This window comes from Hemitrygon akajei, chromosome 10, assembly GCF_048418815.1.
Source record: "Hemitrygon akajei chromosome 10, sHemAka1.3, whole genome shotgun sequence".
NCBI classification, from domain to species: Eukaryota; Metazoa; Chordata; class Chondrichthyes; order Myliobatiformes; family Dasyatidae; genus Hemitrygon; species Hemitrygon akajei.
Genome location: NC_133133.1, coordinates 55,905,738 through 55,921,634, shown reverse-complemented (window position 1 = coordinate 55,921,634; position 15,897 = coordinate 55,905,738). Strand labels below are relative to the sequence as shown.

At 42.0% G+C, this 15,897-nt stretch overlaps 1 protein-coding gene across 4 annotated transcripts in view; it reads left to right on the top strand.

Moving 5' to 3' along the window:
• LOC140734072 (amine oxidase [flavin-containing]-like) overlaps positions 1 to 6,016 on the top strand; it is a 65,385-nt gene extending 59,369 nt beyond the window's left edge. For 2 of the 4 annotated variants that reach the window (XM_073057653.1, XM_073057656.1), the window contains 2 exons: positions 2,990 to 3,132; positions 5,673 to 6,016. In XM_073057653.1, coding sequence (XP_072913754.1) covers positions 2,990 to 3,132; positions 5,673 to 5,715 — 186 coding nt within the window. In that variant the 3' untranslated portion in view covers positions 5,716 to 6,016. The remainder of the gene's footprint in view (positions 1 to 2,989; positions 3,133 to 5,672) is intronic. The other 2 variants (XM_073057654.1, XM_073057655.1) reach the window with 2 other exon arrangements.
• The last annotated feature ends 9,881 nt before the right edge of the window (positions 6,017 to 15,897 follow it).

Sequence of the window (15,897 nt, the reverse complement as noted above, 5' to 3'; positions counted from 1 at the left end):
CAAGTCCTCATTTTGAGTATTGTCTCTTCCCCACAGGAAAGAGGTAAATAAGATTGAAAGAGTACATAGCAAATTTACAAGAATGTTGCCAGGACTTGAGGAACTGAATTATAAAGAAAGGTTAGATAGATTAGGACTTTATTCCTAGAACATAGAAGATTGAAGGGAGATTTGATAGAGGTATACAAAATTATTGGGGTTATAGATAGGGTAAATACAAGCAGGCTTTTTCCATTGAGGTCCGGTGAGACTAGAACTAGAAGTCATGTGTTAAGGGTGAAAGATGAAATGTTTAAGGGGTCTATGAGGGGGAACTTCTTCACTCAGAGGTTGGTGAGAGTGTGGAATGAGCTGCCAGCGGAAATAGTAGATGCAGCTTCAATTTCAACATTTTGGAGAAATTTGGATGGGTACATGGATGTGTGGGCTATGGTTCCAGTGCAGACTGATGAAATTAGACTGATTAATAATTTGGCATGGACCAGATGGGTTGAAGGGCCTGTTTGTGTGCTGTAGTGATCCATGACTCTCTGAGTCCATGCTGATCATCGGGCAATCATCCCATTTTATACCCTTTATATTCCTGTCAGCTTGCCCAGATTCTATTACTATTGCTACACCCACTTTGGAGCAGGGGAAATTTGCAATGGCAGGTTAACAAACCAACCCACATCAATTTCTCAAGAGTGAGAAAACCAAAGCATCTGGAGGAACCAAATGCTGTCACAGGGGAAATCTTGCTAACTTAACACATCACAGCACCAGAAGATTGAACCTCTATCTATGATTACAATCAAGCACACACCAAATTAGCTTAAGGTACAGTATTCATTTCTCTCTCGCTGTGTTGCACATTCAAGCCTTTATGACCCAGCATTCCACTCCCACTGACATTCATTGCAAAACTGGGAAATTAAGAATTAATTAAAACTTGCTATATTCTTGTAAATTCAAAGGCCCCGTGAAATTAGAGCAGGTCAGAGGTTGGTTATGCTCTGCTGAGTGGCTCCCCCAACACCAAAAAAAAACTTCCTAACATTTACAAAATTTAGGAGTGTAATAAAATACCCTCCAATTGAGTGAAGTACATCCTCAGTAATTTGAATAATATTGAAGTCAAAGAGGTATGCTTGATTGCCTTCATCCTAAACAGTCAAGTCAAATCAACTCTTATTGTCATTTCGACCATAACTGCTGGTACAGTGCATAGTAAAAATGAGACAACGTTTTTCAGGACCATGGTGTTACATGACACAGTACAAAAACTAGACTGAACTATGTAATAAAAAAAAAACACAGAGAAAGCTACACTGGACTACAGACCTACACTGGACTGCATAAAGTGCACAAAAACAGTGCAGGCATTGCAATAAATAATAAACAGGACAGTAGGGCAAGGTGTCAGTCCAGGTTTTGGGTATTGAGGAGTCTGATAGTTTGGGGGAAGAAACTGTTACATAGTCTGGTCGTGAGAGCCCGAATGCTTCGGAGCCTTTTCCCAGATGGCAGGAGGGAGAAGAGATTGTATGAGGGGTGCATGGGGTCCTTCATAATGCTGTTTCCTTTGCGGATGCAGCATGTAGTGTAAATGTCCATGATGGCAGGAAGAGAGACCCCGATGATCTTCTCAGCTGACCTCACTATCCGCTGCAGGGTCTTGCAATCCGAGGTGGTGCGATTTCCGAACCAGGCAGTGATGCAGCTGCTCAGGATGCTCTCAATACAACCCCTGTAGAATGTGATGAGGGTGGGGGGAGGGAGATGGACTTTCCTTAGCCTTCGCAAAAAGTAGAGACGCTGCTGGGCTTTCTTTGCTATGGAGCTGGTGTTGAGGGAACAGGTGAGATTCTCCGTTAGGTGAACACCAAGAAATTTGGTGCTCTTTACGATCTCTACCGAGGAGCCGTCGATGTTCAGCGGGGAGTGGTGGCTCTGTGCCCTCCTGAAGTCAACAACCATCTCTTTTGTTTTGGTCACATTAAGAGACAGGTTGTTGGCTCTGCACCAGTCCGTTAGCCATTGCACCTCCTCTCTGTAAGCTGACTCGTCGTTCTTGCTGATGAGACCCACCACGATCGTGTCATCGGCGAACTTGATGATATGGTTCGAGCTGTGTGTTGCAGCACAGTCGTGGGTCAGCAGAGTGAACAGCGGTGGACTGAGCACGCAACCCATTCACCTCCTCTATCACAAGTGCAGTGTAACTGTATTGTGTGTCATCTATAAAATCCACTGTGCTTATTCATCTGAACTACTTCACAGCATCTCCCAAACCATTGACGTCAACCACTAAGAAGGACAATGATAACGCCGCCACCTGCAGGTTTACCTCCATTCTGGTTAGGAAATATATTCATTGGTGCTGGCCTAAGCCCTGGACTCCTTCCCTAGCAGCACTGTAGGACTATTTTCACCGGAAAGACTTGTCTTTTTAAGACCGTGTCTCAGCACCAGTCCTCAAGGCCTTTTATGGATGGGCAACAAATGCTGGCATTGTCAGTAATATCCAAATCCATAAAATGAATTTTAAAACGCTCAAAGAGCAAGCAGACCTTTCTTTCGATCTTAGCAACATTCTTTTTCATAGCCAATATCCCAAGGAACGAATTATCTGTTCATATTTTATACAGTAGATCGGAACGATAAGAAGCCTTCGGATTTAAAGCAAACTTAGAAAGGCAGCATACAGTGAATGGCAGAGAAGTTGAGCTTTAGGGTTATAGATCTGGCACAGAGTACAGTGACCACACTTAGAAATTAATCCACTAAGTAATGTTTTTTGAAAAGTCTTACATATGTGAAACGTACTTGAATAATTTTAAGACTTTGGTAATATAATTTTATTGTGTTAGTAGTTTGCTTTGATACTTTATATAAAGAAATATACCAATGAGATGACAATGAGAGTTGGAACTTATTGTAATAGAAGAACAATCAGACCTAGTTGCTGATCAGGGAGGATAATAGTTTTTTCACTGTTTACATGCAGGAAGTTCCAAGTCGACCATTCACCACGACTCTCTGGATGCGACACCTACCCTCCGTGCCAGTATTCTTGCAGCTGCTCGGCTTTTCCACTTGCCTGACAGTAGTTATTGCGGTCATAGCCAGAAAAATGTGTTTGCATAGAGGGTGAGAAATCACATTGTAATTGTCAAATGAAGAGAAACCTGTTGTTACCAGGATTACCTAATAAAACGTATCAATGATGCCAGGCTTTGAGCTTCTCAAGAGAAACTATGGGAACAGAAGTACATCATTAAACCTGACCCTGTTCGGCTATTCAAACATTTGGCTGATCTGGAACCCAAGTCCTCCTTTATAATGCAGTTGGTGAAATGAATGTTAAATTTTAAGTTGACAATTGACTTAGCATCTTTTTTTTATTTCTAGCAGACATCTTATACCAGTGTTTGTTTTGTGGAAACTTTTCCCAACTTTCATTCTGAATATTTGGCTCTAATAGTTTGACAATAGTTTAAACAAAAAACTCTCTAGCAGCTTTACCCCCTTCTTTCTCCTATGATATCTTGAAAAATTCAATCAAATCACCGCTTATTCTTCAAAACTCTCGGGAATAGACACCCCGTTTGTATAGGGTTTATTGCTATCTCAAGTCAATGCAGCATTTCCGCTAACAACTTTCCCTCAGGTGGAGGTTTGACAGCCCCAAATACTGGGGGTGTACTTTAACTGAAGTTTTGTATAACTTAAGCATAACTTTTACCTTCTTGTAATCTGAATATAACGACTAACTTTCCATTAGACTTTTTGATCATATTCAGCACCTGCCTATTTTAATTATCAGTGCACAAGAATCCCCAAGTTTTTTTTAATGTCACTTCAAGCCTTTCAGTATTTACAAACTGCATGGTTCTGTTCATTTTAGGTCTAAAATTGATGGCCTCTCATATGATTACATAGAAATCGATTTGACACAGCTTAGCTTATTTATCGATGAGTATCACCAATCCTCAGGTTTGCTACTTTGTCTAGCAATCCGTCATATTTTCCCTTTGAATTTAATATTATCCCAAAGTTCTCTGATAAGCCATGGTTTGGTTGCTCACCCTCAAGTATTTTTACAGTAGTCAAAATGGATAACTTTTGAGATCCTGTGTACATTCCTTAAATGTTAGCTATTGCCATCGCTACCAATTCTTTCAAGGAAGTTCCTCAACCAATCATAGTGAACTCACTCCTTACACCTTTGCAAATGTCTTTCTTCAAATGCAAGACCCTAGATTTGGATTGAATTACTTTACTTTCCTTCTAAATGAAAATTTCTCTCATGTTATGTCCAATGTTTCCTAATGGACCCAAACTAAAAAACTGATTAATTAGGCTTCTGACCTCTTTCTTTCCAGTCCTGATGAAAGGTTTCATGCCAAAATATTAACTTGCTAATTTCCTTCTGTATATGTTGCCTGACCTGCCAAATTCCTCCAGTACCTTTTTGTGTGTTGCTTCAGATTTCCAGCATCGACAGACTCTTTCTTGTATTCATGCAATTAATTATCTCTTCCTCATTGCACACCGACCAGTCCAGGATAGTTGTTTCGTAGTTGCACCGCTCAACATATTAGTTTACATAAGCCAATCCTGCACCAACTTCAATCTTCATTAAATTAACTGCCCACTTCCTTTTGCATTTTGCATGACCTTTCTTATGTTGAACATTTTTGGGGATTTTGCTCTATCCTCAATCATCTTTAGCTATAACCTTATCATATCTGTCGAAACCTATTTGAGTCATTATTTTTTACACCTTGCAATGAATGCGTCATGTATTTAGATATAGGATCTTCTGATTTTATTTTTAACCTTTATGGAGATTGCAACAATTTTATTTTGTACTATTGATCCACTTGTCTTATTTCCTTGTTTTATGCCTGAACTCTATTTGTTAATGCACTTTTGCTCAGAGTTCAAAGTTTATTTATTATCGAAGTATGTATACTGTATATTACACAATCTTGGGATTTGGCTCCTTAGAGGAAGCCACAAAACAAATAAATCCCAAAAGAACCTATTTTTTTTTTTTAAAAAAAGACCATCAAACACCCAGTGCGCAGAGAGAAAAAATCATGCAAACAAATTTCCTTACTGATGCGATCTTGTTATTCTTACCCTAATTACTTACCTCCGCTCCTTCCTCATTCCTCTTTTGCAGTTCCATCCACTCATCTACCTTCCTTGTGATGACTTTCCCCTCCCCATTTTTGGATTAAAGCCTGATTTATTTCCTTAGTTATTCAGTTCACTAGAATTTTGTTCTCAGGAGAAATCCAGGTACAGTCCTTTCCAATAGAACAGTTTCTCTTTACCCCCCTCTGACCCCAGTGACCCATTCTCCCAGTTAAACATTCATCTAAAGCTGACAGTGACTGTGCACCAATTCATCATTACATTGGAAAGGCTGGGTCTCGTTCTTCCCTCGAGCACATGGAAGAAGATCCATGGACTCAGTGACACTAGTTGGAAGATGCATCTCTCTGTACTTCATGTGAGCACTGCATCAGGTCCTTCATTGTCTACACTCACATGTGAAAATCACATGTGATGGTTTTAACAAAACTAGTAAGGAAAACTTACTGGAAGAATTAAATATGTCTACTACTGAGTGTTGATAAGTAAAATTCTTTGCTTCAGTTGTCTCCTTTTTCCTTCAGATTTTCTGATAACTTAATTCTCCAATCAGGTAACTGGATTTGAGTCAACATGTCATCAATAGCAGGACGGCTAAGCTGACTATTGAGTGGAAACTTCCAATGGAGATGATGACCTGTCCTGCAAATCCATCCATAGTGTGCAGTTTTGTCTGTGTGAATACTGATGATGTCTGCCACCATTTTCAACACTACCTCTCCACATCAGACCTCCTTTGATGTTGGGTGTTTTAAAACATATATACATTTTGGATCGCTAGTGTCTTTCTGAAAGAGATACACATTTTGTAGATCAAACGTGTTGCATCGTTATTAGATTTAAAAAAATAAAGTTTTGCCCCACTGTGCCTTTGATGTAATGGATCATATTTCTTTCCTGTAGCTTTCAAAACGCATCTGGTTAGTTTTCACTCTCCACCATGTTACCTCCATACTAGGAACCAGGGACTCCGCAGTTATTACTTGTCATACATCTCCTCTCTATGCCGTAAGAAATTTGAATTCACTCAACAATACAATGGGCATCTTGTAGCACTGGTTTGCAATCGTTGAAGTGAGAGAATCGCCACGAGTGTATGAGGTCACTTGCCTCCAGTCACCATGGGTGGTAGTCTTGAAACTAGTGGAACATACACTTGGGGTTCTCCTCTTCCTGACTTCCAGCTTGTTGTGGAGTTGACAGAGGCTTCCCACTATATAGAATGAAAATACTGGAAATAATCTGCAGGTCAGGCAGCATCCATGCAAAGAAAAGTGGAATTAAATTTTAAGGTCTTTGGAAGGGTACAAGAGCTGAAGCATTTAACTCCGTTTCTACTCCCATCAATGCTCCTCATCTGAGTGTTTCTTGCATTTTTTAATTCACATCTCCAGCATCTTCAGTTTCCTGATTTTAATTTATAACTGCCTGAATTCTTCCATTGGACACTCCCCTCCCTGACCCTCAGTACAGAGAGCAACTGAATGATGATAATTCTGTCTAACCACAGTCAACATTTTGTTAAACTTACAATGAAGCTGTATCAGGGACAAAAAGAAGAGCTGATCTGTTCCTGTTCGTTTTGTTTGTGTCTCAGAACATTGCTGAAAAACACTTTTAAATGGATGAACTCTACTGTGCTGGTAGTTCAGTTGCTTATATCCAATTTATAGTCATAAAATCATAGAAACAGGCCCTTTGGCCCATCTAGTCCATGCCGAACTATGTAAACTGCCTACCCCCATCAACCTATAACCCTCCATACCCCTATCATCCATGTACCTATCTAAACTTCTCAAACATTGAAATCGAGCTTGCATGCACCACTTGTGCTGGCAGCTCATTCCACAATCTCACAGCCCTCTGAGTGAAGACGTTTTCCCTCATGTATGCACCTTTTACCCTTAACCCATGACCTCTAGTTATGGAAAAAGCCTGATACATTTATTCTATCTAAATGCCTCATAATTTTGTACTATTCTGTCAAATCTTCCCTCAATCTTGTACATTCCATGGAAGAAAGTCTTAACCTATTAAATCTTTCCTTATAGCTCAGTCCCAATAACATCACTGAAACTTTTTTCTGTACTCTTTCAATCTTATTTACATATTTTCAGTAGGTCAATGACAAAAACCACACACGATGCTCCAAATTAGGCCTCACCAACATCTTATACAATTCCAACATAATATCCCATTTCCTATACTTGACACTTTATGAAGGCCAATGTGCCAAACACTGTCTACGTACACTGCCACTTTCAATGAATTAAGGACCTGTATTCTCAGATCCCTTTGTTCTATTGTACTCCTCAGTGCCCTACTACTTATGTGTCAGACCGATCCTGGTTGGCCCTTCCACAGTGCAACACCTCCCTCTTGTCTGCATTAAATTCCACCTGCCATTTTTCAGCCCACTTATGCAGCTGAACAGATCCCACTGCCATCTCTGATAGTCTTCTTTGCTGTCCACTACACCACAAGTTTGGTGTCATCCACAAATTTGCTGATCCAGTTAACCACATTATCATCCAAGACAAACAACAACTGACCCAGCAAAGATCCCTGCGGCACTCTATTAGTCACAGGCCTCCAGTCAGCGAGGCAACTATCTACTATCACTCTTTGGCTTCTCCCACAAAGCCAGTGTCTAATCCAGTTTACTACCTCATCTTGAATGCCGAGCAACTGAACCTTCTTGACCAACCTCCCATGCGGGAGCTTGTCAAATACCTTGCTAAAGTTCATGTAGACAACATCCACTGCCTTGTCTTCATCAACTTTCCTGGTAACTTCTTCAAAAAATTCTATGCATTTGGTTAGACATGACCAATCATGCACAAAGCCATGCTGACTATCCCTAATCAGTCCATGTCTATCCAAATACTCACATATTGGTCCCTTAGAAAACCTTTCAATACTTTCCTGCTACTAATGTCAGGCTCACCTGCCTATAATTTCCTCATTTATTTTTAGTGCCTTTGTTAAACTGCAGAACAACATTACCTATCCTCCAATCCTCCAGTAGCTCACCTGTCACTAAGTATCTCTGCTAGGTCCATTGCAATTTCTGCTCTTGCCTCCCACAGGGTCTGAGGGAATACCTTGTCAGGGCCTGGGTAATTGTCCACCCTACTTGCCTCAAAACAGCAAACAACTCCTGCTCTGTAATCTGTACAGGGCCTCTGACCACACTGCTGCTTTGCCTCACATCTCCTGAGGAAATACAGATGCAAAAAATCCATTTAAAATCTCCTTCATCTGTCTTGGCTCCACAAGTAGATTACCACTCTGATCTTTCAGAGGATCAATTTTACCTCTTGCAATCCTTTTGTTCTTAACACATCCATAGAATCCCTGAGGATTTTCCTTCACTTTGTCTGCTAGGGCAACATCATGCCTTTTAGCCTTTGTGATTTCTTTCTTAAGTGTACTCTTGCATTTCTTATAGAACATAGATGAATAGAGCATAGCAACAGGCCATTCAGCCCACAATGTTGTGCCGAACCAGCTAAAAAGCAAATCAAATCCCTCCTACCTACACAATGTCCATATCTCTCCATCTTCCCTACATCCATGTGTCTATTGAAACGTTTCTTAAAAGCCTCTAATGCATTTGCCTCCACCACCATACCAGGCAACACATTCCAGGCATCAACCACTCTCTGAGTAAAAACTTACCCCTCACATCCCCCCTGAAAATCCCCTCACTCACCAATGCGTGCCCTCTGGTATTAGACATTTCAACCCTGGGAAATAGATATTTCCCGTCTACTCTATCTACTGTATATAGAAACATAGAAAATAGGTGCAGGAGTAGGCCATTTGGCCCTTCAAGCCTGCACCGCCATTCAGTATGATCATGGCTGATCATCCAACTCAGAACCCTGTACCTGCTTTCTCTCCATACCCCCTGATCCCTTTAGCCACAAGGGCCATATCTAACTTCCTCTTAAATATAGCCAATGAACCGGCCTCAACTGTTTCCTGTGGCAGAGAATTCCACAGATTCACCACTCTCTGTGTGAAGAAGTTTTTCTTCATCTCGGTCCTAAAAGGCTTCCCCTTTATCCTTAAACTGTGACCCCTCGTTCTGGACTTCCCCAACATCGGAAACAATCTTCCTGCATCTAGCCTGTCCAATCCCTTTAGAATTTTATACGTTTCAATAAGATCCCCCCTCAATCTTCTAAATTCCAGTGAGTATAAGCCTAGTCGATCCAGTCTTTCTTCATATGAAAGTCCTGCCATCCCAGGAATCAATCTGGTGAACCTTCTCTGTACTCCCTCTATGGCAAGAATGTCTTTCCTCAGATTAGGGGACCAAAACTGCACACAATATTCTAGGTGCGGGCTCACCAAGGCCTTGCACAACTGCAGTAGAACCTCCCTACTCCTGTACTCAAATCCTTTTGCTATGAATGCCAACATAACATTTGCCTTTTTCACTGCCTGCTGTACCTGCATGTCCACCTTCAATGACTGGTGTACAATGACACCCAGGTCTCGTTGCATCTCCCCTTTTCCTAATCAGCCACCGTTCAGATAATAATCTGTTTTCCTGTTCTTGCAACCAAAGTGGATAACCTCACATTTATCCACATTAAATTGCATTTGCCATGAATTTGCCCACTCACCTAACCTATCCAAGTCACCAAGTCACCCTGCATCCTCTTAGCATCCTCCTCACAGCTAACACCGCCACCCAGTTTCGTGTCATCCACAAACTTGGAGATGCTGCATTTAATTTCCTCATCTAAATCATTAATATATATTGTAAACAACTGGGGTCCCAGCACTGAGCCTTGCGGTACCCCACTAGTCACTGCCTGCCATTCTGAAAAGGTCCCGTTTACTCCCACTCTTTGCTTCCTGTCTGCCAACCAATTCTCTATCCACATCAATACCATACCCCCAATACCGTGTGCTTTAAGTTTGCACACTAATCTCCTGTGTGGGACCTTGTCAAAAGCCTTTTGAAAATCTAAATATACCACATCCACTGGCTCTCCCCTATCCACTCCACTAGTTACATCTTCAAAAAATTCTATAAGATTCGTCAGACATGATTTTCCTTTCACAAATCCATGCTGACTTTGTCCGATGATTTCACCTCTTTCCAAATGTGGCAATGTGCTCTTTCCAAATGTTTCCAAATGATAACCGACTCTAGCATTTTCCCCACCACCGATGTCAGACTAACCGGTCTATAATTCCCCGGTTTCTCTCTCCCTCCTTTTTTAAAAAGTGGGGTTACATTAACCACCCTCCAATCCTCAGGAACTAATCCAGAATCTATGGAGTTTTGAAAAATTATCACTAATGCATCCATTATTTCTTGGGCTACTTCCTTAAGCACTCTGGGATGCAGACCATCTGGCCCTGGGGATTTATCTGCCTTTAATCCCTTCAATTTACCTAACACCACTTCCCTACTAACATGTATTTCCCTCAGTTCCACCATCTCACTAGACCCTTGGTCCCTTACTATTTCCAGAAGATTATTTATGTCCTCCTTAGTGAAGACAGAACCAAAGTAGTTATTCAATTGGTCTGCCATGTCTTTGTTCCCTATGATCAATTCACCTGTTTCTGACTGTAAGGGACCTACATTTGTCTTGACCAATCTTTTTCTTTTCACATATCTATAAAAGCTTTTACAGTCAGCTTTTATGTTCCCTGCCAGCTTTCTCTCATAATCTTTTTTCCCTTTCCTAATTAAGCCCTTTGTCCTCCTCTGTTGGTCTCTGAATTTCTCCCAGTCCTTAGGTGTGCCACTTTTTTTTGCTAATTTATATGTTTCTTCTTTGAACTTGATACTATCCCTAATTTCCCTCGTCAGCCACGGGTGCACTACCTTCCCAGGTTTATTCTTTTGCCAAACTGGGATGAACAATTGTTGTAGTTCATCCATGCGATCTTTAAATGCTTGCCATTGCATATCCACCGTCAACCCTTTAAGTATCATTTGCCAGTCTATCTTAGCTTATTCACGTCTCATACCTTTAAAGTTACCTTTCTTTAAGTTCAGAACCTTTGTTTCTGAATTAACTATGTCACCCTCCATCTTAATGAAGAATTCCACCATATTATGGTCACTCTTACCCAAGGGGCCTCGCACGACAAGATTGCTAACTCACCCTTCCTCATTGCTCAATACCCAATCTAGAATGGCCTGCTCTCTAGTTGGTTCCTCAACATGTTGGTTCAGAAAACCATCCCACATACATTCCAAGAAATCCTCTACCTCAGCACCCTTACCAATTTGGTTCACCCAATCTATATGTAGATTGAAGTCACCCATTATAACTACTGTTCCTTTATTGCACACATTTCTATTTTCCTGTTTAATGCCATCCCCAACCTCACTACCACTGTTAGGTGGTATCTCACATAATCTTATAGACCTCTATCAGATCGCTCCTCAGCCTCCAGCGCTCCAGAGAAAACAGCCCAAGTTTATCCAACCTCTCCTGATAGCACATGCCCTGTAAACCAGGCAGCATCCTGGTAAAACTCTTCTGCACCCTCTCCAAAGCCTCAACATCCTTCCTACAGAGGGGCGACCAGGACTGTATGTAATACTTCAGATGTTGTCTAACCAGAGTTTTATAAAGTTGCAACATAACTTCCTGACTTTTGAATTCAATCCCTCAACTATCCACAACTTTTCCATAAACCTTCTTAATCACCTTATCGAACTGCGTAGCCATTTTCAAGTAGCTATGAACTTGGATCCCAAGATCTCTCTGCTCAGCAACACTGTTAAGGATCTTGCCCTTAACAATATGCTGTCTCCTTGCATTAGCCCTACGAAGGTGCAACACCTCACATTTATCTGAGGTATCTCACATTATCTCCATCTGCCATTTCTCTGCCCATATCTGCAACTGATCTGTATTGCGTTTATTCTTTGCCAGTCTTCTACACTATCCACAACTCTACCAGTCTTGGTATCATCTACAAACTTACTAATCCACCCATCTACATTTTCATCCAGGTCATTTATATACATCACAAGCAGCACAGATCCCTGCAGAACACTACTAATTATAGACCTCCAGCTCAAATAAATCCCTTCAACTACTACCTTCTGTCTTCTAAGCACAAGTCAGTTCTGAACCCAAACGGCCAATTTGCCGTGGACCCCATACATCATAATATTCTGTATTAGCTTCCTATGAGGAACTTACTCAAATGATGCCCTACTAAAATCCATGTAGACAACATCTACTGCCCTATCTTCAACAATCACTCTTGTCAACTTGTCAAAAACTCAAACGAGTTGGTAAGATACGACCTGCCACACACAAAGCCATACAGGCTCTCCCTAATTAGGCCATGGATTTCCAAATGCTCTGTATCCTATCCCTAATAATTTTCTCCAGCAATTTCCATACAATTGACGTGAGACTCACCAGTCTGTTGTTCCCAGGTAAGGCCTCTCACTTACCTAGTTCACCTTTGCCAGGAATCCATACTTGACAGATCCTTTCTGATACCATAAAAACTGGCCTTTCTCCAATTTAAAGTCTCAACCTGCAGACCAGACCTATCTTTTTCCATATTTATTTTGAAACTCATGGCATTATGGTCACTAGTTTCAAAGTGTTCCTTTACACAAACTTTTGTCACCTGCCCTGTCTCATTCCCTAATAGCAGATCAAGTATCACACTCTCTCTCTCATTAGGACTTTTATGTACTGTACTGCTAAGGGAACTTTCCTGAATACATTTGACAAACTCTATCCCATCTAGTCCTGCTACCGTACGGGAGACCGAGTCAACATGTGGAAGATTAAAATCACCGACTGTTAACAATTTTATGTTTCCTGCAACAGTCTGTGATCTCTCTACAAATTTGTTCCTCTAAATCCCGTGGACTGTTGGAATGGTCTATAATGTGGCCCTTTTAACATAGTCATTCCTTTCTTACTTCTTAGTTCCAACCATAAAGCCTTGCTACACGAGTTCTCCAGTCTGTCCTGACTGAGCACTGCCGTGACATTTTCCCTGAGTAGTAATACCACCCCTCCCCCTTTAATGCCTCCTGCTCTGTCCTGTCTAAAACAACAGAACCCTGGACCTGCCAGTCCTGCCCCTCTTGCAGTGTAGTCTCACTAATGGCTACAATTTCATAATTGCTGTTTTGTTCCATGCGCTGAGCTCATCTGCCTTCCCTGCGATGCTTCTTGCATGGAAATATACGCAGCTCAGGACACTAATTACACCGACCTTTTGATTTTGTCTGAGGTCTTCACAACATCTGCCTCCACAGCTTCTCCACTATCTGTTCTGGCACTCTGGTTCTCAACCCCCTGCAACTGTAGTTTAAACCAACCCCTCCACAATGCAGCACTAGCAAACCTTCCCGCGAGGATATTAGTTCCCCACCAGTTCAGGTGCAAACCCTCTCTTCTGCACAGGTCCTGCCTTCCCTGGAAGGGAGCCCAATTGTTGTGTGAATGAAATCACCGGAGAACAGTACTGGTAGGTATGAAGCAGCTTCTTTATCCGACAACACATGGTACAGCAGGCATCATGTTGAGACGCTTTCGGTCAAAAAGTCTGGCTGGCCCTGTGTGGGGCTTGATATTGTATGTGCTAAATATCAAAGGACAATTCCATATTTACAAAGTATGGTCAATGCTTTCTTTGAAACTACACTCAAATTTAATACCTCCCAATTCACATGCACACCAGACATCCAAATTAATTTTAATTAGCATTGTCTGGTCTGGGATTCACACTTTTAGGGATACTTTTAGGCACTTTCAGAACTGCATTCCAAATTTAATACACAATACATACTGTATTCAGGTGTAAAGACCGGTAGCCAAAGTCATTTAATTGAATTGAATTGACTTTATTTCTTACATACTTCACATACACGAGGAGTAAAAATCTTTACGTTACGTCTCCATCTGAATGTGCAATGTGAAAATTATATTAATTTCTAATAAATAGTAAGATATACAACAAAACAGTCAATATAGCTTAGAAATACAATTATATCAACGTGAATTAATCAGACTGATGGCCTGGTGGAAGAAGCTGTCCTGGAGCCTGTTGGTCCTGGCTTTAATGCTGCGGTACTGGTTCCCGGATGGTAGCAGCTGGAACAGTTTGTGGTTGGGATGACTTGGGTCCCCAATGATCCTTCGGGCCCTTTTTACGCACCTGTCACTGTAAGTGTCCTGAATCATGGGAAGTTCACATCTACAGATGCGCTGGGCTGTCTGCACCACTCTTTGCAGAGTCCTGCAATTGAGGGAGGTACAGTTCCCATACCAGACAGTGATGCAGCCAGTCAGGATGCACTCAATTGTGCCCCTGTAGAAAGTCCTTAGGATTTGGAGACTCATTCCGAACTTCCTCAACTGTCTGAGGTGAAAGAGGCGCTGTTGTGCCTTTTTCACCACGCAGCCAGCATGTATAGACTAAGTGAGGTCCTTGGTGATGTGTATACTGAGGAACTTAATGCTGTTCACCCTCCCAACCCCAGATCCATTGATGTCAATAGGGGTTAGCCCACCTCCATTGCTCCTGTAGTTCACAACCAGCTCCTTTGTTTGTGCAACATTGAGGGAGAGGTTGTTTTCTTAACACCACTGTGTCAGAGTGATGACTTCTTCTCTGTAGGCTGCCTCGTTATTATTTGAGATAAGGTCAATCAACATAGTATTATCTGCAAATTTAATTAACAGATTGGAGCTGTGGGTGGCAACATAGGCACGGGTGTACAGAGAGTAAAGGAGGGAGCTTAGGAACAGCCCTTGGGGGCTCCAGTGTTGCAGGTCAGAGGGGCAGAGGAGAGGGAGCCCATCTTACTACCTGTTGGCAGTTTGACAGAAAGTCCAGGATCCAGCTACACAAGGCAGGGTGAAGGCCGAGATCTCTGAGCTTCTTGTCAATCTCGGAGAGAATTATGGTGTTGAATGCAGAACTGTAGTCCACGAACAGCATTTTCACATAAGCACTCCACTTCTCCAGATGTGTAAGAACAGTGTGTAGAACTGTGGCTAATGCATCATCTGTTGATTGGTTGTGTTGGTGTGTGAATTTTCCAGTTTGTGTGGTAGCATGCTGCAGATGTAATCCTTGACCAGCCTCTCAAAGCATTTGCTTATTATTGAGGTGAGTGCGACAGGACGCCAGTCATTCAGACATGTTACCTTAGTCTTTTTAAGTATAGGGATAATGGTGGATGTTTTGAAGCAGGAGGGCACTCTACACTGGGAGAGGGAGAGATTAAAAATGTCTGTAAACATACTTGCCAGTTGTGTCGTGCACATCCTGAGTACCCACCTGGGGGACGCCGTCCGGCCAGCAGCCTTGTGACTGTTCACTCATTGGAAACATCTGCGTTCCTCAGCCTCAAAGATGACTAAGGTGCAGGTTGCATCAGCGGCTCTCTTCGGGGGCTCAGTGTTGGCGACATCGAACCGAGCGTAAAAAAGATTTAGCTCATCTGGGAGAGAGGCAGCGATGTTGGCAGCACCACTGTGTTCAGCTTTGAAGTCTGCGATGGTGTGCAGACTTTGCCATAAGCTGCGTGTGTTGTTGGTGGAGAGCTGTGTCTGGACCTTGTCCCCGTACTGTCGTTTTGCTGCCTTGATGACTTTGCGCAGATCGTCCCTGCATTTCCTGAGCTCCTGCTGATTACCGGCAACGTAAGCTCTGTCTCGCGTGGTAGGTGGAGCTCGAATGGAACTGTTGATCCAGGGTTTCTGGTTTGCATAGACCCCG